The sequence below is a fragment of the Electrophorus electricus genome, chromosome 14, assembly GCF_013358815.1.
Source record: "Electrophorus electricus isolate fEleEle1 chromosome 14, fEleEle1.pri, whole genome shotgun sequence".
Lineage (NCBI taxonomy): Eukaryota > Metazoa > Chordata > Actinopteri > Gymnotiformes > Gymnotidae > Electrophorus > Electrophorus electricus.
In genome coordinates, this window is record NC_049548.1 from 12520612 (window position 1) to 12548386 (window position 27775).

The window sequence follows — 27775 nt, forward strand, 5'->3', positions numbered from 1 at the left end:
GACCGCATGTGAATACTGATTCATACTGAATACTGAATCATACTGATTCACTGACACAGTGAATACTGAATAAGGAGGGGGGAGAGAGAGACGGAGCGAGAGAAGGAGAGACAGAGACAATGAAAGGGACAGAGGGAGGAAGTGAAAAAGAAGAGAGAGAAAAAGTTGAATAGAGAGAGAAACGGAGACAGAGCAACGGCGCACACATAGTGAGAACAAGCTGGAAAGAGGGAGAGCGAGAGCAAAAGAGAGCGAAATGGAGAGATGGTGAAGGAAGGAGCAGAGGAAGCGCATTAAAGTCACCAGCTGCGGCGGGTCACTAAGGAATCCTTTCAAGAGCGCCCCCGCAGAAAACACCCCCAACCAACTCGCATCAACACACCCAGCACGCAGCACAGAGCGAGAGTGTTTGTGGGAGGCTGGGGAAGGGGAGAAGCACTGAACAGTACAGCATTAGAAGCATTGTCAGAAATGAGGTTTAAGACTTAGGGAGAAACTCAGGGAGGAGTTTAGAGATTAGAGGGAGAAAGGGGTGGGGGCAGATTATTGCTGTCTCCTACTGGGAAAAGAAAACAGCCTTCCTGCTCAACAAGACACTGATCAGGAAGGAAAGGAAAGCATCACATGAACAGTAGCACATCATTACTAGAGTGATCCGCGCTCTGCATACGTGTGCATGCATAAATATTTCCCCCATCATAGGAAGACTCTAGATACTGTTAAAGCATGAATCTCCTAATTCTGGCTTTGACACTGCTAACTCAGACCATGCGGGTGTTGCCGTGAGGCTCATCCCTGTCTGTGGGGCACATGCCGCCCCCCCCCCAGTCAGGTCTCAGACTGTGAGCTGCGAAGGTTATTGACCCACAAGGTTATCTGGCCTCATTTTTGCCACCACCTCTAGCCAGGGTAGTGCTAGTGGTGGTTCGGGGGGGTTCAAGTGCATCTGGGTCGCGGAACAAATTCTACCCCTGAGGCACCTGGGCTGAAGAAAACGCACAGAAATTCCTGGATATGTAGATCCCACTCAGATTACACGAGCAACACCATGTTTATGTCAAACACGCTGATAAGTTAACAGAACAATGATGTGTTTGTGCAGGCTCATTACACAAGAGACTCAAGAGGGCAGACTAGGATTGTGCCAGCCGTTTGGGATAAGCCATCATGTGTAAGTGAATGAGAGCAATGTCTACCAAATCTCATTCTCACTGGGAGAAAGGAAGTGACACATGGAAGCATGGTTACCGTGCCGGTCCATGTTCCTGATGTAAAGTGGGTGAGAGTGTTTAAAGTTCTTATTCCCCCAAGGAGGATTAAATGGCGAACATTGGCCCCACTTGTTATGCAGTGTATTTTGTTGGCTCTGAACACACATTTGTTGTACAAGCCACTTGAATGAAAGAAATACATACACACGTGTGCACACACACACACACACACACACACACACACACACACACACACACGCGCACACGCATGCACACGCATGCACACGCACACACACACAGACTCAAGATCACAGACAGAAACAGAGGCGTGTATGGATATGTGTACACGTCATTTCAGATCTCAGCTGAATCCTCACAGCATTACAGCAGGCCAGATGGTTTTCAGGTAGACAGAGGGACAAGCTGCATATCAATGCTGCTCTTAGCAGACAGGTGGGAGTCATAAGACCTTCCACAAACACAGGTGCACCATCTAAATGCTCTTCACACAGATTCTGCATACTGTGTGTAGGTATGAGAATTCTCAGAGTTTATCAGTAGATACTGAAACCAAACAAACAGCTGGAGTTGAGTAGTCAGATGAAAGAGATGCTGAAAGGAATAACAGGATATGAAAGGGATGCAAATCCCCAAGACAAAAACAATACTAAATTATACATCCGCTACAGGCGATATGCAAATGTGCTTATCGTTTTGTGCTCAGTAGCTATGCTTGGATTCTTAGCCTAATGTCTTACTACCCAGAGAAGTTTCTGTCTTACAGAAAAAAATGTTTATTCCACATGATTTGTTTGGCCTTTGTACTGCTATAAATGATGGTACCTCTGCATTCTCTATGCAGGGGCAGATAGCCCAGGCAGCGTTGGCTTGGACATCAGGGTTTGGATTCTTCAGCAGTGACCAGAGCAAGCGCACCCCATCCAAACGTTCAATGATCCTGGGGGAGGGGGGGGGAGTGTGTGAGAGAGAGAGAGTGAGAAAGAGCAAGAGAAAGAATGAAAAACAAACAAAAAGTGCAGAGCAATTTGAAGAACAGTGAAACAGTCAATGCCTTTTAATATTCTGTTCCAGATATGTCTTTCCCCATAGCTTCTGATTGGGTCCCGAGGTAATGACGCTTAAGTACCCCAGAAGCACCTCTGCATGTCTGATCCATACGCTCCTCCCAAACATGCCCGGAGAGAGTGGACACAACATTCATGCTCCACCTGGCCAGAGGCAGACCTACAGGAAGCTCTGCTACTTTGCTCTGCTCCATCTCTGCTGCCTCGGGAGATCCGTTCGGATATTTATAGCTACGGAACAAACATGCGCGCTGGGTTTGCTGGGTAACTCCGATCTTGTCATGGACACACAGAAAGGAAAAAACCCAGGGCAAGTCCTCTTTCCAAATCAAACAGACTTGGAGACAAGCCCCTCTATATTTCACTGCGTCTAAGTGAGGTTTGCCTAAGCGCAGGCTGTCTTTCCCACTGCGGCAGTGCTCTGCTCAAGGCTGCAGTCAGGCAAGGGGGAGCTGAGGAGAATGGCCCCTCAGTGTGGCCTGTTTGTCAGGTATAAATAACACGTGACCCGTTTCCCATGTGTGTGTCCACTGACAAGGCCGACATTGAATGCTGTCATAATCGCTAAACCGCGTCTTGATCGCGGGGTCCCTCTGACTGAAGGGCGGGGACACACACTGGTCAGAGAGGTCCTGGTGACACGCGGCCCCTCGTAGATCCATAAATCAACTCGAGACGCATGATAACAGGGAGATCCCTCCAGACCCCTGAGGGACTATTAAACTCCAGCCTCACATCGAACCCAGCGCTCACAGCTGTGACTGGAGAATGATGGGGTCTCTGTATTTTAACAGGCAGAGTATGCTGACAGGGAGGGAAACACACACACACACACACACACAGAGCAGAGGAATGTGGAGGAGTTGTCTTCTGCTGGCAGGTTTCCTTGGGGTACATGGTTTAGCTGTGTAGTATATGAACAGAACATGAGGACTACGTAAAAGCTCTGGTTGCGTGATCTAAGAGTGTAAAATGTTCAGAGTGAACTGTTGAATAGAAATGCTTCCAGGAAACGTTTAGTGGACTGTACAGCATTTGCCTTCAAATGACTGCAACATGAAACTGAAATAGAACTGGAATATATTTAAAGATTTCAACCTAAAACAGCTCTGCTATCATGATTGTATGCTATACCTTCACTTGAGTTAAGGATCTCAGTACTTACCCTTCCACTTTTTTAAATAAATAGGATATACAGAGGTGTGAGTTAGATGACCAAACGGATATGAGGTCAAATGTAACAATGTGACTCTTTATTCTTTGGTATTTCTGGGCATACTAAATGTGTTATTATGAGATAATAGCTCTTTTTTCACACAGCATGCCAAATTCAGTTTAAGACAAGTGCAAAGGAAATCATGGTAATATGAAAGTTTGTATTGGCTAAATGTCTTCTTTTAAAACAATCCTTGTATGTAGAAATTCCAACAAACCCTGAAAACACTGACATTATTTTCCTATGGTCCTTCTAAACATTTCTTTAGAAACGATTTAATGACTAATACTAATTTCTATAATACTTTGACGAACTTTTATTTGTCCCATTGCTTATGTTTGTCTACAGCAGAGGAAATACAACTAAAAAACTATTACTAAAAAAACTGTATTCCATATCTGTGAAACATACATACAGTATGTCATTTTAATGCATAATCAAGGGATCATAGCATATATGCTGTTTGCCACGCATAGCCTATTCAGTTGAGGGTATAGAGTCTACAGGTTCTTTGAGCCAACACTACAGAGAAGCATCAGATTTCTCTAATAAGGATGCTGCCTTGGTTTGAAGAAGAGGTGTGGTTACTAGTAAAAGAGGTGGAGCTATAAAGGACTAGATTTAGATAAATTAAACTGAGTAGCCCTGGCATACAGTATAACGCAATGTTTTGTATTTTGCCTTACATCAGTCTTTTGCCTTAAACACATTTAAATGTCTAGAGCAAAAAAAAAAGAAAATCATTAACATGACTGACATTGCTATTTGCAGAATTTACCCTGCACTGTCAGACTGCATCGATGGACGGTGCTCTGTAAAACTGCACTATTGGAGTGCACTGCGTCGGACTGAATTGTTGGACTGAACCCCACTGCTCTGATCTCCCCCACAACCCTGCTGCTTTGCGACGGGAAGTTATCATCAGTATGCTAATTGCTTAGCAAACTACTGCATGGTGCTCTCAAAATAAGCCACAAGTAGGAGGAGAAAAATGTGTGCGGGAGGAAAGTAAAGGCTTGCTGTCCACATCTCAGTGCAAATTTTGAAGGAAAAAAAAAAGTCAATCCTAAATTTACATGCCTTGAGAAAACATGAAGAACCTGTTGTTTTGGCATCAACATGCTTTTCTGGGTCTGAAGCTCATTGGTCGCTCCCCCCCCCCCAAAAAAAAAACAAGCCCCGTGATCTTTTACTACACCACTGTGGCTGCTTGCATCCATAAACATATTATTCTTAAATACAATGGAAGAGCACAGCTGCCTGACTGAGAAAGCTCTATTTGAGTCCAGCATTAATTAAGAATAGGACTGGAGTCTATAACAGTCTTGTAAAAGTAATACGATTCAGATGGTACAAAATAATAAAAAACACTGGGTCAAATGTTACCTAACTCCCAGGGAATCATGGAGTTTTGATCTCGGTTAAAATGTGACAAGCTTCTTTTATTCACTCTTATGGATGTAACAAAATTTAAATTTGCTCATGCAAAAACTGACTGATGGACACATGTTGGTTACTGCAGTGGTTCTTAGTCCAGCCCTCTGCAAAGCCTAAAAAATTCACAGTTTTGCTCCAGCTCCTGTACCCGGTATTCAGAGCTTCAATCAAATGTGCTGCAATGGAGCAAAAATGGAAGACTGGACTGGTAAACAATGAGTTATAGTAGCTAGGTAAATCTAGCAAGATCAGAAGCAACTTGGCCTAATATTTAGACATTTCTCTGTATTGCTGTCAATTCTCATCTTAGTTCATTAGATTAGTATGTTTTTGTTTAGTGAAAGATTTCCAAAATGTTTCCCATTTGGAACCAAATGTGAACATTCATGTCTTCACATGCATGTAAGGCAGTTTCATAAAAAAAAGAAAAAAAAGAAAAAGAAATATATATATATATATATATATATATATATATATAATTTATTTATTTTTTTCTAGAATAAGAGCCTGAAAGTAATGAAGAAAACTACAGGTAAACCTTAGACCTTGAAATAAATAAATCGCTTTGCCGTTGCAGAAAGCTTGGTCACAGTAGAAAGCAAGTGGGTAGGACTAACTAACTGCTTACAGAAAAGACCATTAGACTTGATCTTTGTGGAAGACCTGCACCTTCGACCAGGAAAGTCACATCTTCAAAATCAACATGGCAGAAGCATAACAAAACAGAAGGAATTTCCATAAGTGTCCCAGACAATTCTTGAACATGACTCAATGAATCCGCCTGCAGTTCTGATCCCTGTATGGCATGGCAGAGGGCAGCCATTTGCACGCTTACGCATCTCTTCCAGGGCATTTATCTCATTGCCTTATGTTGCACTGAAGCCAGGGCTGAATAAAGATGTTCTCAGCACATACTCATCTAAGTTGACGTTCCTCTTTCCGTTCCAGTTTTGTGCAGCTGGGCCTTAACGGCCTTGCCAGCTCCGCACTGCAGCTTACACAAACTGACCGCAGTTAGACAACGAAGGTCTCTGCCCTGGCCACAGCTATGAGGAGAGCAGCAGGTAGTTGTAAATAAAGGGCCATTGAGCCCTGTCATTACAGCCATGAGTGATGAAGCTTTCCACACTGAACATGTCAGCTTTTGGCCAGCACATGTCTACAATGGGGGCCCACACTGGACCTCTCGGGGGCCCTTGGCTAAAATGATGTGTTAAACTGATAACAGTGTTATGTGTTCCCAACTCAAACGCAGCAAACAACAATCGGAAGCGACAGGATGACTGTGATCTCGCAGATGCCACCCAGAGTGTTTGCCGAGCGTTGCAAGCTGCTGAGACGCTGTTAAACAGCTGTTTTAGGTCCAGAAAAGAGCGCAACTCAGAATCACACTTCAGAATCAGTGGCAACAGCATATATTTCAGCCAGAGCAACATTGTGGTTTCCTACTAACCCGGATCAAGCCAAGGGCAGAGCAACCATTTTAAAACTGGCTGATGGGACCACTGATGCTGCCAGCAATGGAAGCCCAAGAGCTGCTGCCAGAAAGTTTTGGACTTAAAGCTCAGATCTGTCCTGGGTTGTAGTTAGTAAATGATTCAACATATAGCAGTGGACAACACCATGCTGAAAGGAGCAGAGCAGTGTGGTGTTCCTCCTTCCTCACCAAGCCAGGGAGAGAAGACCCACAGCAAAACTTTGACATGAAAAACCAGGTCAAGATCGGTAGAACCTACGTCATGCTTTCTGGGTCAGCAGCGCAGGCTCCCACTGCCCTGGTGACGTTGATCAGCAGGGTCTGGTTGGTTCCTGTCAGCAGGCCAACCAGGGGTGCGATGCCACCACTCTTCCGGATAGTTACGCGGTTGTTGGGTCGTTGGGCACACTCCGCCAGAGCGCCCACCACATTCACCAGCACCTCCTCAGGCTGGTCAGTCAGCAAGCCCACCAGCAGCTCCAAAGCCCTGTACTCCTCAAACCTGTCAGAAAGAAAGACAGGAATTCAACAACAAAAACACACACGCACGCATACAAACACCAGGTAAAACCTAAAAGGATACAACCTTCCATGAACACAATTTCATCAGATGTTTCATCCATGTGGATTTCACACTGGCAAATGTAATCACCACACATATCAGAAATGACTAAAATCTTCAATCTCTGTTGTAAGCCAGAAAAGGCTTGTGTCGTCATGTTGCGGCTGGACCCTCACGCTCCGCGAGCCCTCTGACCTGAATGGTCCTCAGTGGGCATCGGGCTGGGAGGGCAGTGGTTGCAGTGGGTATGTGGGGTAGAATAAATCTGGTGTCTCTGTGGCATGGGGCTGTTTCCCACGCTGCTCCTTCTACACACTCAATGTGCACAGCCTTCTGGGGCTTGGAGGGGGCCAGCGAGAGAGCTTTCGCTCTGATTTTGGCTTTGTTTGCCAAGATCTGTACAGTGGTAAACTACAGTAAACATTTAAAAGGGGTACACTGTGGTCATGGAGCGCCTCTGCAGACCTCTGAAATACGGCTGAGTTATATGACTGTTTTTATTCACAGTTACGGTTTTTGGCAACCTAGCTTTAAGGCAATCGAACAGTGTCCAAGGTCACTTGGTTTTGGTCAAAGTACAAGAAATGCTTTCTTGCAAGTAAAACAGCAATAAAGTGAAAAGCTACCAAAGTTTGGACTACCGACTTAAGATCAAACTTCACAACATATCCTAGATCCAATGAAATGTGCGTTATCTTTAAATGTGCTGAAGTAAAATTGGAAACTAATTGCACACACATTTTGGTTGATAAATGATATGCTTTGCGTGTCTATTTTTGTACAGCCAACACTAGCACACATTACAACGACGCCATGAGGAACAGCCCAATATTAGTAGCCCTCAATCAACTGCAATGAGAAACAATGGGTTCAACAGCGGGACAGCACCTCGTTTTAATCCTGTCAGGGTCAAATGCTTTACAGCGGACCTTCTGTCTAATAACGTGTGATCGGGATATACCGCCTTTTAGGAGATGTCCGCTATGGCAACAACATTCTGCAAGACACACTAGCAGGTGTGTGTTGACATGGGCTGACCGGGGAGAAAATCGATCCCACAGTGGAACAACAGGAAATGGAGTCTAAAATGAGGTTAATGTCAGTCATAAGCCACCATGAGCTCTCCAAAGGCCCTACAGGCTGCTTTCAGAAGGACATGGAGTCAAGTGAGCAGTGAAGTGTGAACGTATTCCGGGGTGGGGGGGTGGGGGGTGGGGGGAGGCGAAAACATTATCTGCAATTCCAGACCCTCCATTGAGGTAAGAGAGAGAGTGCGTAATTGTAGCTGAAATGCTGGCTCTCAACCTCAAACGTGACTGTTTTCTGGCAGAATGTTCATGCTTTGGCAAGGACTCCTCCATCAAAACATTTCCTCACTCTATTGTTACTCCAAAGAAATGTTTTTTGATAGTGTTTTCATGTCTGCAACACCTCATTGTGCATGGTTCAAGGAGGTGCATATTTAGACACTCATGAATGTGTTGAGAGCTGTGCAGAAAGGGCTTGCCTTGCTAGCACTGAATTCGAGACATACACACACACACAGCGAAACACAGATAATGCATGCAAGCAGATACCTGCCACTTCATGATACATTTTAAAAAGGTGCATCTTTGCTTTAAAAAGAAAAGTGGCTATGAACATGATTATATTTTCCTTGCTATCAGTCATTTCATTCTGATGCATCATTAATCAGGTAAATGGCTAACACATGGTCCTCTCTTAGTACATCGGGGGTGGGGGCACTTACCTTCATCCACCCTCCTCATACTCTCAAACCTGAAAACCACCCACCCCACTCCCTTCCCCATTCTTTCAGCCCTCCAAAATGTGCCCCCCCCCCCCCCCCCCCCCAAGCATACAATCCTACTTCATAACGTCCCACGCAACACTCTCAGTCTCCCATCACACGCACAAAGACATGCTGTCAGCTTTTGGCAAAACAGCTGTCTGCCTCGCTCATGGACATTTGAGAGGGAGGGGGGAGGGGTTCTTTTAAATTACAGTTGTAAAATATATTCCGAAATTATTTTTGTCACACAGTGCCATTCAGGCTGTGATTGATGTTGAGGGTACACACCACACCCTCGCAAACTCCTAACAGCAGCGGTGAAAAATGGCACTAAGCTAGTGCCCCTGTCCATCCCACACACACACACACACATGCATATACACACACACACGCACGCACATACACACACACATACACACACGCACGCATATACACACGCACGCATATACACACGCACGCACATACACACGCGCACGCACGCACACACGCACACTCCAATTTGACAAAAAATGGCTTGGTCATTTCAATCCAAACATGTCGTCTCACCTTGGCATTTTTATATGCTGTTAAAATAACCCTCAGAGAGCTGAAAAACCAGATCCTCTTCTGCACATTCCAACGTGTGTTAAATATTCGGCCGGCATTACACCGCTTTCCTCTCCAACTGACGGCCAAACACGAAGCTCCATTCGCACCCAGCGGCGTATGTGATCCACATGAACATAATGCAAGCCATGGTCAGGCAGGGGGAGAGGGAACGTTTGACAGGAATGTTGCGGCATGTTCGCAGCATTCGGGGGTTCACTGTAATCAGCCTTAGAAAGGCACGGGCAGGCTTTTCTGCAGCTTGCAAATGAAGAACCAATTGTGGTTAGCATGCGATTACTTCGTTATTATTAGTATCGTTATTGTTATCGCTCTTATCACCATTACCGACTTTTGCACGATACCATGGCTCTGAGTCATTAGGGCTCTGCTGCCGGGACTGTGGGGTGAACTCTGCCAGGCAGCGCTGCCCATTCACCCTCTCTCACACTCCCTCTGGTGCTCTTCATGGCCCGTGAGGCTGTGGACAGGCTAGAAGCTGAGGTGCCAGCCAGGGCCCTGAGAAACGCTGGTCCACCTCTAAATAACACACCTTTTGTGCGTTAGGCTTTGGAGAAAATTAGACACAATACCCCAGACTTATATTCTGCCTGCTATAATTTATACTGCGATTATTTAAAATTTCCAGTAAACATGGGGAATTCTGTGGTCAGTTCTTTCAACAAATAAAAAAGGCTTCCAGCAGCTTGGTTAGGACAGCAGGGAATAACAGAGGAAGGTTACAATTTACCAAGAGCTGCAGTGATTAGTTAACAACTAATAACTGATGACAATTCAGCCAGCACTAACTAGTGCTAGTGCTCCCCAGGCGTTAGCCATGATTTGGTCTCAACTCACTATACTAAAATCTCATTTATGTACATACACTTCTTTATGTGGTGTCATTATAGACTAACTTTGTTCACTTGCATTCATTTTGATGAAAATGCTCTCTCAGCAACATTTGCAGGAATCTTTATGTGACTTCAAAACTTATCTTTACAATTTGCTTGGAAACACATTTAATAACTGTCCCTACAGTACAACGATTTCAGTGGATTTAATATAATCTAATATCTAATGCTTAGGTAACATAGATGTGCGATTCAACCGTATTTCAGCCAATCTTTAAAACAGGGTTTAACTGCTAGTTATTTAAAAAAAACGCATGTTGCAGCTCTGAAATAGGAGCGTTAAACTTAGCAAAGTTTAGCACTGTAGCTATGAGGACACGAGAGAGCCTTTAGTCATTTTAGTTAATGGGACATTAAGTGAATTGATCGTGGCACGGAGCACCTGCTTCCATTCGCAGAGGACTTAATGTGATGTAAACGCAGGATAAGGCTCTGTCACGTTTGACTTATGAGGTGAGGAGAGAGAGCAGTCTCACTGCTACTGGGCCACTGCAGACACATGCCTCCCTTTGCATTCCTCCTTACCAACAATTCTGTTTCTGCCTGGTGCAAGGCCAGACGGTAGACACTTCCCCAGATCCGAATCTATCCTAACGCCTTAAAAGTCCAAAAACACTCTTATCATAAACTAAAAATGCAGAACCTCTTTATCAGGTCTTTGGCCATGCACTTATAAAAATACAACTCTGTAATTTATAGACAGGTAATGGCGGAATAAAATAATGCATATTTGAGCTCTGTATACTACATGTCCCTGAACTCGTACCACATGACAGAATAAATATGCCTAAATCATTTTTATATGAGAGCACCTTTGTGACAGAACACGCTTGCCAGGTCACGGTTCCAAGGCCTTTTAATTTATGTGGGGAAAAATTACCGGCTTAGAAAACAGCGTGCGCCAGAAAAATTACAGCAGGAAAGCCTCCAGGATCGTCATCATCCTCCATAAGCGGACCGGCGCTGCAGCAGGGGCCGTCGCGCCGTACATGACAAACGACTGGAAGCGTCTGTGGGCTCGCGCCCGGGCTCGTTACAGCACAGGCGGTGCTAACCCGTGTTCCAGCGCTCCCGCGGCCTAGTCCGCGCCGCTAAGGGCACGGCAGCCCCCACGAGTGCATCGGCGCTGTGCATAAAATCAGCGCCTTTACTTCATCTTTCGTTAACAGAAAAGGACTGAAGGGGGACGCGCATTCCTCTGGCAGACAGTCATCGTAAGAGATCAGAGCTCATGGCCGGGGTGTAGAAAAACGTTTGCATTTTGTTCAAATAATCACTTCTAGCAGTGCTGGGTGTGTGTGTTTGGTGGGGTGTTTAAAGGAGCGGTGGAAAAACTGAGCGCTGTATGTGAACAAATGAGACGACTCGTAAAGAAAGGGCGCACGTGAGGTTGTGTGTCCTCCGTGTGTAAACCTGGTGCTCTCACGCCAGGAGCTCGCTGGACAGCCTGCAGCCAATCACAGCCCTCCCCCCACCCCTCCCAAAAAATAAAATCTCCACTACAACCCTCCGTTAATAACACTCACTCCCTGCAGGAAGAAGATCTGGCTTACCACACAGTAAGGGTGCCTTTTCTAATTGCCATTCCCTGTTCTGGAACATCTCACTGGTTGCTATACAAGATGGGCTATTTTTAAATGTATTCTACATGTCTGAAGACTTACTTCAGCAACTAACAATTTACACTACTTTACTTCATCATTTATAAAAAGTACACTTGCGTAAGCAGTTATAAGTCCCCACATAGTTGCCAGTGGAACATTCAGCTGATTTATAAATCCGTTATTACATGCTTATAACGCAGATGTTACACATAGGAGCCAGAGAGGTGTGGCGTGCCTACTTGGCTACGTTCTCCATGCTGATGGAGCACTTCCAGATGGCCCCGGTGGTGGCTGTGAGCAGCTCCTTGTTCCTAGCCTCACCGAGCAGGGCGACCAGCGGCTGCAGGCCCTCATGGTGCCGCACCAGGTCGCGTGTTTGCTTGTCCTCTGCACACTGAGACAGGGCAAAAAACCAAAAAAAAGCTCCTCCAAATCACCATGAGGTTGATGTGACAGGCATGCTCTTGCTATTTGGTTCAAACCTTTCCCACTTCAAAGTGGTAAAGAGAGACGGCGCACAGCTGTGAAAGTACTCGAGCTGGCCTCCGAAGCGCGGCAGCCATGCCAGGTGCTTGATGTCTCACCTTAAAGATGGCACTTGCGCAGTGCTTCTGAAGATCTTGGTTGTCACAGCTCAGATACTTCACCAGATCTTCAATCATGCCCTCGCTCTGTATGGCAATCCTGTAGCTCCTCTGTCAAACGACAAAATCCACCTGAACTTCCTCATAACGCTAACCATTTGACTAACTGCTTTTTTTTCCCAATGCATTTCCTCGTAGCGCTCATGTGCAGGTCAACACTGGGCACTCGGGTGTTTGCTAGGTATGCTCTGTTCATTATGACAGCACATGACGATGAGCACCCTCAACCAGACACACAGCAGGCAGACCGAGGGCGAGGCTGACCTGGGAAGCACACTCCTGCAGGGTGCCCACCACGGGGATGAGCATGTTCGTCTGGGGCACTTTGAGGAGGCGGGCAAGCAGGGGGATGGCTCCGGCCTTGCGGATGGCATCTTTGTTCCTGGTGCTCTTACTGCAGCTCCAGAGCGCCAGTGCTCCGCAGCGGGCAACCTCCATGTCCTTCTCCTGCTTGGAACTCGTTGAGACGCAATGCGGCACGCAGGCCAGCAGGTTCACCTCGCACACGACAACAACAGTTAGTCCTCAACTCGGCTGTCAGTCACTCAGAGGTTCACAGAACTCGACTGGCTTTATATTTTCGTTTACTGGTCGTTTCGTCTACGGGCTTACTGTTATTTTCAGTCCCCGTAAAAATTAACCTGTGGCTCTGTTTAATCTTTGTCACTGGAAAGTGTACAATTAGCTGCTAAATGAGGAAATGTGCTACTAGCAGGGTGAAAGCCTCCACTCTGATTACAGGATGCCTGAATGGCATTCACTCAGAGACCTGCAGATGCTTAGTGGTGATACAGGCATCGAAGCATGTCAAAAAAGAAATAAATAAATGTAATATATATATATATATATATATATATATATATATATATATATAAATTAAAAAAAACTTTTTTGGGGGGGCATTTTGACACACACACACACACACACACACACACACACACACACACACACACACACACACACACATGTTCTAGAGCCTTAGAATGTCAGTGCGCATAAGGCAGAATTTGCGATTACAAAGTCGAAGTTCTGCCATACATTTCTATTCTATACCCATTTAAAAAGCACTGCTAGTCTTGATTATGCCGTTAAAATGTTTATTAATAAATGTTTATTCAAAGAACTTAAGGTTCAAATGATCGGTAAGTTTACATTCACCCAGTATTCCAACTGAGCACAAATGCCATTTAATTTAACAAATAAGTAATGCATAGCTATCACCCATTATAATTTAATTTTAATATTTAATAGTAAAAAAAATAGTATTTTTTTATTAAAGTGCATTATCATACAAACCTAGAAGAATCCATAACCAGGGTCCTTACATTCCTAAATGTATTCTATTAATGTTTTTTCTGTTACTTTCAAAACCTTTACTTCAGACTTGGACAACACTGTCATACTTAATATATAGCAGAGTTTTGAAAGGGAAATGTGTGAACTTCCTTTTCTGTGATGTAATACAGTCAGCAATATACTACAACATTACACACATGCAGTTGAGCGGTGGTCTGGTTCTTTAAGTGGAACTAATCTGTGATGGCTACGCTGACTACGTCCGAGTCTGAATCTGTATAAATATACAGAGCAGGGAAACCCACAAGCTCTAATCATACCAAGCGTCACTCCGTCAATAAACACACACGCCAGGCCGAGGGGCAACGTGATATTCAAGCTGTTTTTACCTGAACTGCACGGTCTTTGAAGTAGGGCAATAAAATGAGAAGAGCAGAGAGAGAGAGAGAGCGAGAGAGAGAGAGAGCGACAGGACGCAGAATGTATGCAGAAACAGGTGGGTCAAGTCCTTTGCGATGACGAAATGGCAAAGCCATTTATCTGTGGGCTGCTGGATTTATCCCACTAATCTCCCATTTTGCACAGTAGTGCACATGAGCACCATTAAGAGTCTTCTCATTAGAACCACTCACCAGCCTCTTGATTCCATCGTGCTGGCGCACAGTCCTGCGGGCTCTCCTGAACCGGGCTACGTTGGCAATGGTCTCTGCTGCCAGGCATCTCAGCTCCTTGTCTGGGGAGTCCAAGATGGCCACCATGGTCTGCAGACCCCCCAGGTCAGCGATGGCCTGTCTGATCTGGGAGTTGTGACTGATCTCCTTTAGGATCTTCAGAGAACCAATCTGTTAGAGATGAAGAGAGAACAGTTATATTGAATAATATCCAAATAAGAGGTTTTGTTCCTAAAAGTGCTAGAAACTGCTCAAAATGTGCAGTGCTGTACAGGAGGATGCAAGTCTTTCTCTATCATAATTCCACCATCAGTTCTTCCTGCAACATTTAGAAGAGCCACTGTTTCCTACTACGTGATATTTCTGGTGCCTTTTCCAAAACAGCTGTGATTTTTCAGACCAAACCAGGATATGAAGGCACTCACTTTACACTTCATCTCATCTGTGTCCAGCAGGTTGACCAGCACCTCCAGCCCCCCCACATCTCGGAGGGCCAACTGACACGTCTCCTGAGCCAGGTTAAAGTCCCTCATCGAACACAGAGCAATCACGGTGGCCGTCTGATTACCTCCCTGCGCACACACGCATGCACGCGCACACACCTATATTTTATGCACGGAACTTTTATATGCAATAAGTCGAAATAAATATGAAAAAAGAATCATGAAGCAAAACATATCTAGAGATACAAAGATTTTGCATAATAGATGTGTGTGTCTGTGTGTGTGCATACGGGTGTTTGTGTAGGTGTTTGGGATTGTGCCTATAAACATGGTCCGTGAGAGATCATTTGATACAGATGATAGTGAAGACTCCGGCTGTGGCTGGGAACAGTAGACAATGATCTAACTGAGCAATTACGAGACAGGCACTGAACGACTGGACACAATAATGAATGTGACTCAGAGAGAGCTCTGTTTTGACAGTTACCATACACACACTGTGCTTTTCACTTGGTTATCCATCTGAAAGCTGAGCAAGAACCAAACATGTGGCATTTGTTGGAATTGGCTTCTGTGTAAACAGTTCTGAGACAGAACGTTGTGGTTTTGATCTTTTTTTTTTTTTTGGTCCATTTTGTGTAAAAATGATTACAGTAACTAAAATTGAGGATGCGTTGGCCACTTTAATAATAATATCAATATTGTTGTTGACCACTTTAATAATATCAATATTTCAACATGGGGGAATATGTGTGTGTGTGTGTGTGTGTGTGTGTGCGTACGTGTGTGTGTGTACGTGTACAAGAGAAGGCTTGCTGATCGGTTTGTTGAACACCTACGGACCATCAGAATTAAGGAGTTGTTTCCAGTGGCAAGGAATTTTAATACTAGTGGACACTGAATTAATGACATATCTATGTCATCTATGGCAGCAATGAAATTAGGAAACTCATTTACACTCTTGGAACTTTAGTTTGGAGTGAATGCTATGATTTAAACATCTACTTTTTTATATATAAACTGGTTCAGGTGAAGGACCTCTGTCCAAAATGACTCTCTCTCTCATTATATAAATATATATATATATTTATTTATTTATATTTATATATATATAACATGAGAGTGTGTGTGTGTGTGTGTGTGTGTGTGTGTGTGTGTGTGTGTGTGTGTATACACACACCATGCACACAAACCAGATTCAAATTGATTGCCAATTGCTGTTTGGTTTCTTCAAACTATGGTTCTGAACAAAGCGATCTAGTCCACTGGAACATGTGCAGATTTCACTTTCACATGAATGTCTCTTCTCTAATGAATGCAAACAAAGGGAAGTCTCTTGCCCTCCCCCTGACTGAGGCAGAGGCTCTGTGCATTAGGTCCGCCAGACACCACTAAGCTCCTGGAATACTAGTCGTGCTGCTCCACTTTGAAATGTGACACTGAAATCCTAAAGTCAAATCTTCTGGCACGTGAACAATCGCTCCTACTGTTCCTTTCTCTCCTTCTTTTTTTTTTGGTAAATGAAGGACAGATAAAGCAGAGCATAGGGAGTGGAGCGCTATTCATGCACTTATTAGACACACAGACAGATCCAACGTGAGACTGAGAATGCACGAATGCATGGGTGTATACAAAGATCAAACAAGCAAAAACCTAACTGCGCCTGGAGTGGGTGGAAGTGAGATATTAGGATATTAGGAGCAGATGGTCCCGCTAAGAAAAGGCAGCGAAATGAGCTAAAGTGGTGAGAGGTTGGGAGGACAGATACAGGCAGGGAGACAGACAGGCGAGAGGGGCTAGCAGAGATGAGATTAGCCAAGATCTGCTTACTGAAGTGAAAAGGACAGAATTTCAGAAAGGGAGAATTAAAGAAAGGATAGAGTAGAGAGAGAGAGAGAGAGAGAGAGAGAGAGAGAGATGAGGGGGGCACATGTGTTGTCCATATTAAAATCCTGGCCTAAGCGTGAACCAGTAGCAGCAGTGAATCCGCCGTGATCTCTACCTCCCTACTCGTGCTTTCTTCAAAGGATACAGTAGGTTAGCAATAAACCTGGTAAAAACAATTCTAGGTTTACAACTGGTATGAGAGCCTTCAACCAAGAGAAAGGAAGGGAGTGATCATATTCTTTCATTTTTGCCACCCGGCCAAGCTTTAGTCTCAAGGTGCTGTGGTCATTCTGTAAAATGCCACAAACATCTGAATGCCTTATTTAATGCAAGTCTCTGACACTACTGTGGCATGAAAACAGATGTTCAGATGATAGCTATGACTCTGAACTCCACGGTCTCACGCAACAGAGGTGGCAGCAAAGCTGTGAACAAAACCAGCTTACTCCTTCAAGCATGCATGTCCAGTCTATGACAACGCACATGCACACTGGTGTTTATTTTCAGAATGAAGTTGATTGTATTTCTGTTCACTTTATTTACATTTAATTCTCATAACATTTTATTGTACCCGATTCATTATACTTCATAATTGTTATCTATTTTACCTTTAAACTGAAAGCAGCTTGGGACTGTATTGTAATGAAAGCATGCTACATAAACAAAAAACAAACAAACAAACTAAACAAACAAACAATAAGGGCTAAGAGGTCCTGAGCACCTGCTCATATTTATATTGCAACCAAATATTCTAAAACAGGCAATAAAAAAATTATAATCAAGTTTAAATTTCCCATTTTAAGTGCCAATGGTGTGCCACTGAATTCAAGTGCCAAATGCTAGATGAAACTGTCTAGTAGGACGAGAAAAATACAGAGACAGAGAGAAAGAAAAATACAGAGACAGAGAAAGTTGGAGAGTGAGAGAGTGAGCATGAGAAAGAGACAGAGAGAGAGAGAGAGAAACAGAGAGATGAGGTTAGACATTTAGTAACGAGACGTGTTTTTCTTCTAAAAGAGCCCCAGTTAGCTGACAGAGCCACAGGACGCACAAGCACTTGATACTGATATGCAGCTGCAGTAAAACTTCTTTCAATCCTACAGGATCAGAAGAGGCTCACTAAAACCACTGGGGTTGAAAGGCAGCCCTGTGTCATGGCACACACTAATGCGCTGAGTGACTCCACAGGCTAGGACTGGGATTTGAGGTCACAGCATCAGTGTGAGTGACCCCTCAAGCTAGGACTGGGACTCGCAGTCACAGCATCAGTGTGAGTGACTCCTCAGGCTAGGACTGGGACTCGCAGTCACAGCATCAGTGTGAGTGACCCCTCAAGCTAGGACTGGGACTCGCAGTCACAGCATCAGTGTGAGTGACCCCTCAAGCTAGGACTGGGACTCGCAGTCACAGCATCAGTGTGAGTGACTCCTCAAGCTAGGACTGGGACTCGCAGTCACAGCATCAGTGTGAGTGACCCCTCAAGCTAGGACTGGGACTCGCAGTCACAGCATCAGTGTGAGTGACCCCTCAGGCTAGGACTGGGACTCGCAGTCACAGTATCAGTGTGAGTGACTCCTCAGGCTAGGACTGGGACTCGCAGTCACAGCATCAGTGTGAGTGACCCCTCAGGCTAGGACTGGGACTCGCAGTCACAGCATCAGTGTGAGTCCAGACAGAGCATGCCTGGAAATCCCATTGTGAGGAAGCACATCATCATCGCACATTACACCGCAGTAAGCCCCGCCTCCCTACACCCAGCTCCCACTGGTGAGAGAAAGAGAGAAAAACAGAGAGAGAGAGAGTGTTAGACAGAGCAGACAGAGAGAATGTCCCACCAGGGGAAAGAGAAAACATGACACACACAAGGGGGGCACATAAACACAGTGATAAATGGATGGAGATCTGTCAGCTTAGGTAGAGACACAGTAACAACACACTTGTGTGTCTTCACATCGTGTGAGAGACAGATGAGAAGAGACAGTGAGAAAAGCGTGTGTCAGGGGATGGGGCAGGGACAGAGCATGAGGAACAGAGGCAGAGATAAAGAGATGGAAAGAGAAAGAGAACCAGCTGTAGGCTCCTGGCACAAGCTTGTTTGAAGTGAGTCCATGCGTCAGCCAGCAGGGTGGTGCAGCACTCGCATTAAAGGTAATTTATGAAGGCGAGCGAGAGAGGAGCTCACCGAGGTTTGATCATTTATCCTCAATTAAACAGCCAAGTCTCCAGTGCAAGATAAAGACTCCCGTATAAATGATTTATACAGGACGCAGCCCAGATTCAGCAGTTGGGGAGAGAGTGAGAGGTCCTACTGATTTAAGAGCGATGTGGTATCAAATTTAATGGATGGTATTAACTTCATCTACAAAAGCAGAATGCGTATGCTTTTACAAGTACTGTGAGACACAGAGGCACACATACAAACTCGCACACGCACTCACACATAAAAAGGCCTCCCTTGTAGTGCTGCAAGGTATACTGGGACAACACAATTACATCTTTAGAGGTAATGTTCCCTTAGATAATACAAAGCCCTTTTGCATCCAATGGGCCCAGGGCCACTGTGGCCAGCTTAGACCTTTATTTTTCACTTTTCATAAGCAGTTGAGTAAACTACATGGCTTCATAAACCAGGCTTACCTAAAGGGGCACACACATCGACAAACTGCAGTACTCATGCTGACCAGTAGAGGGGGCAAAAATGGTGGTTTACAGACAAGCAGATGCTGCCTCCCATCAAAGACAACCTGTAGCGGACTAGAAAATCGATTATAGAAAATTACGGTCATTTCTCAATCATGTGTTGCTGAACTACAACTGAGTGCATTATTCTAAGTCTAATTACCTTTAGAATTTATTTTACAAGATTCCCAGATTTCATTTACATGATTCTCTGAATCAAGTTTTCTTTTGTCTGAACTGCCAGATCACTATGAATGTTCAGGGCTCCATAACTAAGAAGCAAGTCTTGCTGCAGTGAGAGACATCCTAAGAGAAGGTTCGCTTCCTGAACACACACAGGCAACCCGTCAGTCTGACCTGGTTGTTTGTTATTCATACAGGCATAAACCCTGCATGTGTTTTAGCCTCATAAGAGTATTAGGTCACAAACAATTTAGCAACCGGAGTGGAGCCTTAAGGGCTAAAAAAAAAAAAAGTGTGAGGAATCTTTTATAAAAATCTGTTTTACTATATCTTCAGCTCAAGCTAATGAGTTAAAAAATAAAACACCACTGGCGTGGACTGACATGGTCACGGAGTATGTGTGTGCATGTACACGTAGGAGTAAAATCTAGTTCTCTAAGCACAAAAAATAAATGGACTGCAGTGTGTATTCCCTGTGGGCTCAAGACGTGCAATTTCTAAATCTAATAATAATATTGCTGTGATATTATGTGTGTGCATTTTGCACCCCATAAAATGATGCAGTAACTACAGCAAGCTGTCTTCTGTACATGCGCACTAAAAGGCAAAGATGTATGAATGTGCAGCACTGATCATGTACGCCATACAAGTCCAAAGGTAAATAAATACACCACCACTAGTTGAACCATTCATGCAACACTTCATGAAAAATGCTTCTTGAAATATAAATACTGTTCTATATGCTGGCAAAAGAACAAGAAAAAGAGTGGAGAAAAGGGGGAAATTTGACTCCAAAAATAAAACAGATATTTAGTTTGGCACAAGCTGTGTTTCGGCTTCTGATGGTAATGACATTATAAGTGTGCTACTGGATAAACCCTCATAAATAAGGGGACGTGCAGTTTCCAGACAGACAGAACCAGGAGAAGGCCACATTACAAACACACTCTGTCCAGTCTGAAGTGCTCCGCTACAACCAACACATCTCCAAACACAACCAACCAAGAACATCTGAACTCCTCATTTTTACCTAAATAAACCAAAACAAAGGCTAATTGAGTGATAAGCGTGGCACTTCTCAGAGATGAACCATGTTTCTTATTAAATAACTGGTTCCTTTTATTTATTTTTTAAAGAGAGAAGATGAAAGCTTCCCTGTGGACAATTCACATTCATTATCTGGGGTTCTGCTCAGCTAAAAATATCTACCGGTGCCTGAACCCAGTTTGGCTGTTTTTCTACGATGATTTAGTGCTCATGGAGACGATCCTATTAAACATCTACTTCAAATCTACATGGCAGGTGCTCAGAATCCCTGAAACCACAGCCCTGCTGACTCTGATCTGCAGACCCTTCTCCAAGACCGGCCCGCCAGCGCTCGGCAGCTAGCGAGCAACAAGCGTCTGTCAAATCAGAGGTGGGAAAGCAGATTATTTGTGCACTTATGACGTAAGCCTGACACTCATCCATCTAAGCTGATTGGCCTTACTGGCACAAACCACTGCCAAAACACCCTTCCTCTTTAGAGGAGCTGTTTGAAGTGTGTGTTATGGGGCACAGGCTGTGACATCATGTGGTTGGACGGCGGGTATGTGTGGAGCAGGTACCAAGCTGGTGAGCCAATCCTCCAGCAGGGCAGGCCCTGGGCCTAAGAACACACTCACTGATGCTTGGACATGCTAATTCTCTCCATGTGCACGTCTCAACTCTCAAATGCCCACAAGCACAAACACATGCACACTCACACAAGTTTGAAAAAAAACATACATGAATGAAAATAACTTAATATGCATAATGGATATAATTTTGTTTTTGGGTATCCACAAAAGCCATTTAAGACAGCACATTGCAGCTACAGTCAAATAACTTGACTGACTAATGTTTTGGTGAAAATGTTACTTTTTAAAAAACAATCTTTTGGGCTATTCAAAGGAAACAAAAACAACTACAGTGAAAAAATTAATAAGTATAGTGAAGTAGTTAAGCAGGTTAATGGCGAGGGCATGGCTGCAGGCAGGCAGTGAGCAGACCCAGCCCAATGAGACAGATTACAGTAGAGGCATTTTTACTGTTTCCTGTGTGTAACTGGAGAATGTCCAGGTCGTGCTTCATGGTTCAGAGCACTTGCTCTGTGTTCTCCTACTCCCCACCAGTGAACATGACAAGGCCACACTAAATGTCCGACCAGGGACAGGTCTGCTGTTTCCCCCAGCAGAAAACAAATGTTTCTGCAGTTCAGTTTCGGCAGGGACTGAAGGTAGATGTGCTCATGCCAGTGAATCCCACCAATGAACTTCTGCTCTTCTGCTCTTACACTGAAATACTTACATGATGCAACTTACGATGCCACTTGACTGAATGGACCGCTGGATGAATGCATTTCATGACCATAGAAAAACCGGTACAGGAAAATGTTTATGTCTTGGTACATTTTAAGTTATCATTACACCTATTCTGTAAGATCTCTGAGGAGTTCATGTGAACTACTGTAGAGTTGAACTACTGTAGAGCTGTTTGTATGTCGATGCACTGGTAGAGATCTGTGTACATTCAAGTATTTGAGCAGGCAGTAAATTTTCCAGGTTTTAGAAGGCAGATCAATGACTAGTTTCTATGTTTGAGAGTAGGTGTGTGTGTGTGTGCGTGCGCGTGTGTGTGTACCTTCAGGTACTTGACTAGTTTCTGAATCTGCCAGTACTCAGAGGGCAGGTCAGTGTGGCTGTCCCCTCGCCTCTCAGTCTGTACATCATCCTCACTCTCAGACGAGCTCGCACTGAAGTCTTCAGCTCCTGTTCCTCCACCTGAGGTCTTACTACACACACACGCACACACACACACACACACACACACGCGCACGCACGCACGCACGCACACACACACACACACACACACACACACACACACACACACACAGCTGGTTCCCTTTCTCTTTTCATTTATCCATAGAATTTCAAAACCATATTAATTAAATGCTGTTACTGATACAAGAAGCATAACAGTGTTGAGACTAAAACAGCACAAACAAACCCTTAGCATGAGAAGCAGCTCTGAGTGCAAAGGTGAGCCACTCTGCTGAGAGACTCGTCTCAGGAGTCATCTCAAAGCCACGTCACTGACCCTGAGTCCTGACGCACAGGGCCTCAGTGTGCTGCGAAAGGCATTCATGCTAAATCTGTTCAACAAAAGGGCTATCAAAACTCGAGTGTATCTGAAGTGTCAGCTTAAACCAGGGGCTTAACCTAAGCAGCAGGGGACAGGGAGAGAGACAAGCAGAGAGAGAGAGAAAGAGAGAGAGAGAGAGGCAGAGAGAGACAGCGAGAGAAAGAAGACTGAAGTGGCCATCAGAGACCTGCAGAGAGCTCTCCTTAAGCAAACCCCTGCGCACACCAAAAACACAGCTGGCCATAAAGAGTTGGGGCCATTGGCACGAGAAGATCAGCAGCACAGTGCAGGCCGGAGCTCAGGAAAGCAGTCTTGGATAGATAGGGCCGTGGGGACAGTCCTGGATAAGGCCACAGAGTTGCAGGGACAGTCTTGGAAAAGGCCACAGGGACAGACTTGGACAGAGCCGCAGGGACACAGATATGTTTTCCATGGTAGAAGACGAAACGCTTGACCGTAGGTGAGTCTGCTTATGTGCAGTCTATGTCATGGTAAATATTTACCCAGGTGTCAATTACACTCTACTGGCTCTGGGTCTCTTTTGTGTTTATAATGTATCCTGATCTCAGGTATGATGCAAAGCTTTCTGTGTGTGCAATTTACATGCATGCCCACACACTCTCACAGTCTCTCTCTCTCACACACACACACACACTTGAAAGTAGGTGGGAGTGTGTACAGCATGTGGGAGTATTGTGTATGTATAGCATGTGGTTAAACAAGAAGGAGCAGCATAGTTCTGAATCTCAGCTGCCAGTTGGGGTCCCTTCCCGTCCTAGAGGCAGGAGCGGAGCAGTTTCCCGTCGGCTCCACCAGCCCACCGGCCCACCCACCCCTCTGGATTTACCTCCTCACCTGCCCCCATCTCATCCATATCTTATTAGGAGAAGATGCTTCCAATCGATGACGGGAGACCGTGACCATAGCCTGGGCGTGACAACGGGAGCTTCTGGTGTAAACCTTTGCTTGGGCCATAACGTATTTTGAATCAGTTTTCTGTGAATGAGTCAGCTGTGAATCAGACTGCTGTGACTCAGTCAGCAGTGACTCAGTCAGCTGTGAATGAGGCTGCAGTCACTTACATTTTCAAAGAAGATGGGCGGCCTGGTAGAGGGGACCCAGGAGCACTGGGCTTCGCCTTGCTCTCCGACTTGGGAAACCTGCTCCGGCTTTTTGTGGCTCTCTCACTTCCACCACTTCTTCTCATCTTCCTTTCCTCAGCCTCTCTGCATAGAAAACAAAACCGCTCAACAGTAATTACCGTCATACTTGTGCCGTGTATAATTACGGCCTAAAAAAAGACATTTCCTAAAAGAATTATCCTTATTATCCAAGACCTTCAACAGAATGTTTTCTGTAGTTTTCCACTTTGTTTTTTAAATTTGTTGATTAATGAAAGAAAATAAACCAAAGCTGATTAAAGAGCTGTTCTCACACATGATCCCATGTGCCCTTGAGAGAACTAGGCTAAAGCAGACGAAGCAGCTAGCAGGGAAGTGGCTGGAAGATCCATATGTGTCTCGGTGAAATTTGTCTGTGGAGGCTGGAGCATGCGGGAAGGATCGGGGCAAATTTATCCCCTTGCTCAGCTCACTGGTGCCATGCTGAGAATATAACCATTAACGGCTGCAAAAGATGAACCATTGATATATGTGTGTGTGTGTGTGTGTGTGTGTGTGTGCACGTGCACGCATGTACTCATGTGTGTACTCATGTGAACAAACCACACTGACATACACACACACCCCTGGAATATCACCACCAGTTTTGGCCCTGAAGGCCCTAGTGTGGTTCTGAGGCGGATCTTTCGGGGGACTCTTCACAAGCTGCTAACATAGGGCTGGAATTCTCACTTACTCATGAGGGGACGGCAGGCCGAGGCACTTCCATTTCAAAGATGGTTCAAATTTCTTCTCACCGCCTGTCTTGTTCGGGGCAAGCTGCTGTCTCGCCTTCTTGAGTGCATTCTTCTCCTGATGCTCGTAAGATCCCAGGGTTTGGCCTGGTGCCTCTACGCCAACAGCTTCCACATGTGGGATTTTCAGAGTGGTCGGAGGTTCTTCTTGAATGACAAAGTCCTGAAGAGCAGTTTATGAAAAGAAAAAAAGAAGAGAGATCTAGGAAAGGACCCGTTTTAATTTGTACAGATACGCGAGCTGCAAAACATGCCATAAACTGGCCTTGTAAAATTGGGGTGTTAAAGAGAGCTGCTCCTCTGAATGCCTCCTCTGTTAATACAGTCCCTGGTTCCTTCTAAGGGCAACTGTAATCATGCTCAGCGGCATAATTTTCCAGGCCACATATGACACATTGCCACTTTATTGCTTTACTGGGGAGAGGCATTGCAACTCAGCTGCCTCGGCCTGCTAATTTGCTGAAGGAGGTGTGTTAAAACTAATCACACTCATGGATTCGTATCACTGAGCTCCTCTGTAAAACCACCATCATCCAGAGGCCACTGCCTTAGGCACGGGAGGAAAAAACATTCTACTGGAATATGGAGAATAAATGAAGAGGAAAAACCTGGGAAAAAAAAAAAATCCCAAAAAAAACAGAACCACATTTCCAAGGCCACTGCAGACAGGCCTACTCCATTAATTGGCTGAACAATATGAATGGTTTATTGATTCTGTACATTCCTCTAGCTGTAGCATGGAAGCTTGGCACGCCATCAGTAGTTTTTGTAGCCATGGGCATTCGCTGATCATTTCTGACACTGTGAAGGTCACACTCCTTTTAGTACTTCTGCGACCATGCCAACGGCGTCCACACTAACTGTGTGCTGGCGGGGCTGCTTTTTAATTACCCCCACCTGCTACGCAGCAGACAACCAGTCCCACCAGCATCCTTCATGTGGCTCCATTTTTCCAGTATAGCGTGGGACAGAGTGAGAGAGAGCTTTAAAGAGAAGGAATGAACAGCAAGGGGAACAAGCATTAACAAGTACACCCGCTCTCGTGGTGCCAAGCACACCCTCTTCATTCCACAAGCTGGTATGTTATAAAAAGCCCAAAATGGCCAGTGGCTGGATCAGCCAAGGGGAACTCCACAGCTACACAGTCCACTCCACCCACCTTTATTTGATGTACCTGTTACAGCTTGGCCCAGTAACAGCAGCCTTCCAATACGGCGCAGAAATGATTTTCCAAACCCGAGTGCAGCATTCCGCATGCCCAAAAAACTTGCCTTTCTCAAGTGATAAATTGACTTTTGCATTGCTTTTGCACTGGCACCTTCTCCAGACAGAGCACAACAATACCTCATGCTTTGAATTGGACTAATAATGGAGCAACACAGAAAGAGAGAGACAAAAAAGAGAAAAAGAGAGAGAGAGAGAGAGAGAGAAACCAGAGGGAGAGTGATTAAAAGATAGCCCCTCTCACTGTGTGTCAGCCTCTGACCATGCATGTTAATGGGAGCGGCATGCTAATCAGAAACTTTACACAACAACGCCTGCGAATAAGGCTCATGTCGGACAGCTTGATTGCGTTTCCCTGATGGGAGCCTGCCGCTGCTCTGATCCGGCTGGGCCCGCTCGACTGCGTGCGTCTGATTTAATAAGTGTGAAAAGGCAGGGGCTTTGCGAGGAGCTGATGTGTTAGGAGATAGAGTGTGTTGTTTTTGGCGCTGACTTGGAGCAGGAGCGCATTCAACGTCTCCGGGCGCTGTAATCGGGGCCTGGCGGCGAGCTTGAGAGGGGCAGGGTGTCAGAGTTGACTTATTACTGCAACCCAGGCTGTGGTCCAGAGGATATAAGCCTCTGGGGTGGAGCTGCTTATTCTGTTCCCACCACAGAGCTCCCCACCACACTGCTAGTAGCTCGATGAGTCAATCGATGAGTCAATCGATGAGTCAATCGATGAACGTCTGACGAGAGGACACTTCAGGAGAGTGAACATTGGTCTGAGATGCCTCGGCTGAAGTCGAAATGAGGACGCATACAGCATTTCCTCGTTTATTGGTCTGCAACTGTGATTAGGAAAATGAGGGGTTGGGAAAGTGCGCCCTACAGAGAAGGGAACCGACAGAAAACAAAGCAAGGAGGAAGAAACAGATGCCTGATCTGCACTGAGGACTCTTTCTGAGCCTCTTTTCTTTATAGCCTGTCTGTCAATCATTCTCAGCAGACTGTGCCTGTGGCTCCCACCACTGGCATCATAAAACATGAAAGCTTGGAAAGCTTTTTGCACACCCACCCACACATGTATACCCACATGGAAGTACACACGCACGCACAAATGTCTGGCATCCTATCCTCAGAGAATAATAAAGTCTTTCTATCCCCTGCCACTCATAATCCAGCCAAGGCCGCTACCACATGCCCAGCCTTATTGCTCTATCTACAGCTTCACTCACTGAGCCAACCTCCAGCACCACAACCAGATTATGTGCCTTATTCTGGACTTGGGCTGCTCTGCACACAGCAAAAGTGCATCTTATATCAGGCAGGCATAGTCTATTTATTCTGTCGTGATAATGATATTTCCCAGTAGAAGCAGACCTTATACAACCTTTAAGAGATTCTAAAAGTGCACTAGGTGAAACAGCAGTGGAACAATATCTTTCAGCTGGATGCAGTCAACCAAAGTGACAAATGAACAACTTTCTGAAGTTTCCAGTGGTGTGACAGCTACAACACATCAACTTGACAAGTGCAAAAGCCTCCACAGTAATTCGGGAGCCCTTGGGTCGAACCGCTCATTTGCTGTTTGCTGAAGGTATAAAAGCTTTGGATGCAGATCACTTGTGCTCGAGCCCAACTGACTGGCTCATGCCCCAGAGCCCCCAGCCAGGTAGCAGGGTGAGTAGGCAAATGCTCCAAAGGCCATGAGCTAGGGGCCATGCCTTCAGATTCGCAAAATGAAGCATTCTGCTGGGCTCCGACACAGTTTTACTTGGAAAGCTCTACTGAAAGAGCTTTTGTCAT

The 27775-nt window shown here is 45.1% G+C and overlaps 1 protein-coding gene across 2 annotated transcripts in view; it reads right to left on the reverse strand.

Annotated features, from left to right (window-relative positions):
* armc4 (armadillo repeat containing 4) overlaps positions 1 to 27775 on the reverse strand; it is a 43989-nt gene that overhangs the window by 9986 nt on the left and 6228 nt on the right. Inside the window, exons 8-17 of one of the 2 annotated variants that reach the window (XM_027021532.2) lie at positions 24706 to 24926; positions 23931 to 24074; positions 22348 to 22498; positions 14920 to 15066; positions 14456 to 14665; positions 12792 to 13025; positions 12468 to 12578; positions 12123 to 12277; positions 6686 to 6928; positions 2055 to 2169 (exon numbers count right to left, since the gene is read on the reverse strand). In XM_027021532.2, the coding sequence (XP_026877333.2) occupies positions 2055 to 2169; positions 6686 to 6928; positions 12123 to 12277; positions 12468 to 12578; positions 12792 to 13025; positions 14456 to 14665; positions 14920 to 15066; positions 22348 to 22498; positions 23931 to 24074; positions 24706 to 24926 (1731 nt within the window). Of the gene's footprint in view, positions 1 to 2054; positions 2170 to 6685; positions 6929 to 12122; positions 12278 to 12467; positions 12579 to 12791; positions 13026 to 14455; positions 14666 to 14919; positions 15067 to 22347; positions 22499 to 23930; positions 24075 to 24705; positions 24927 to 27775 lie in introns of those variants that run through there. The other variant, XM_027021533.2, reaches the window with a different exon arrangement.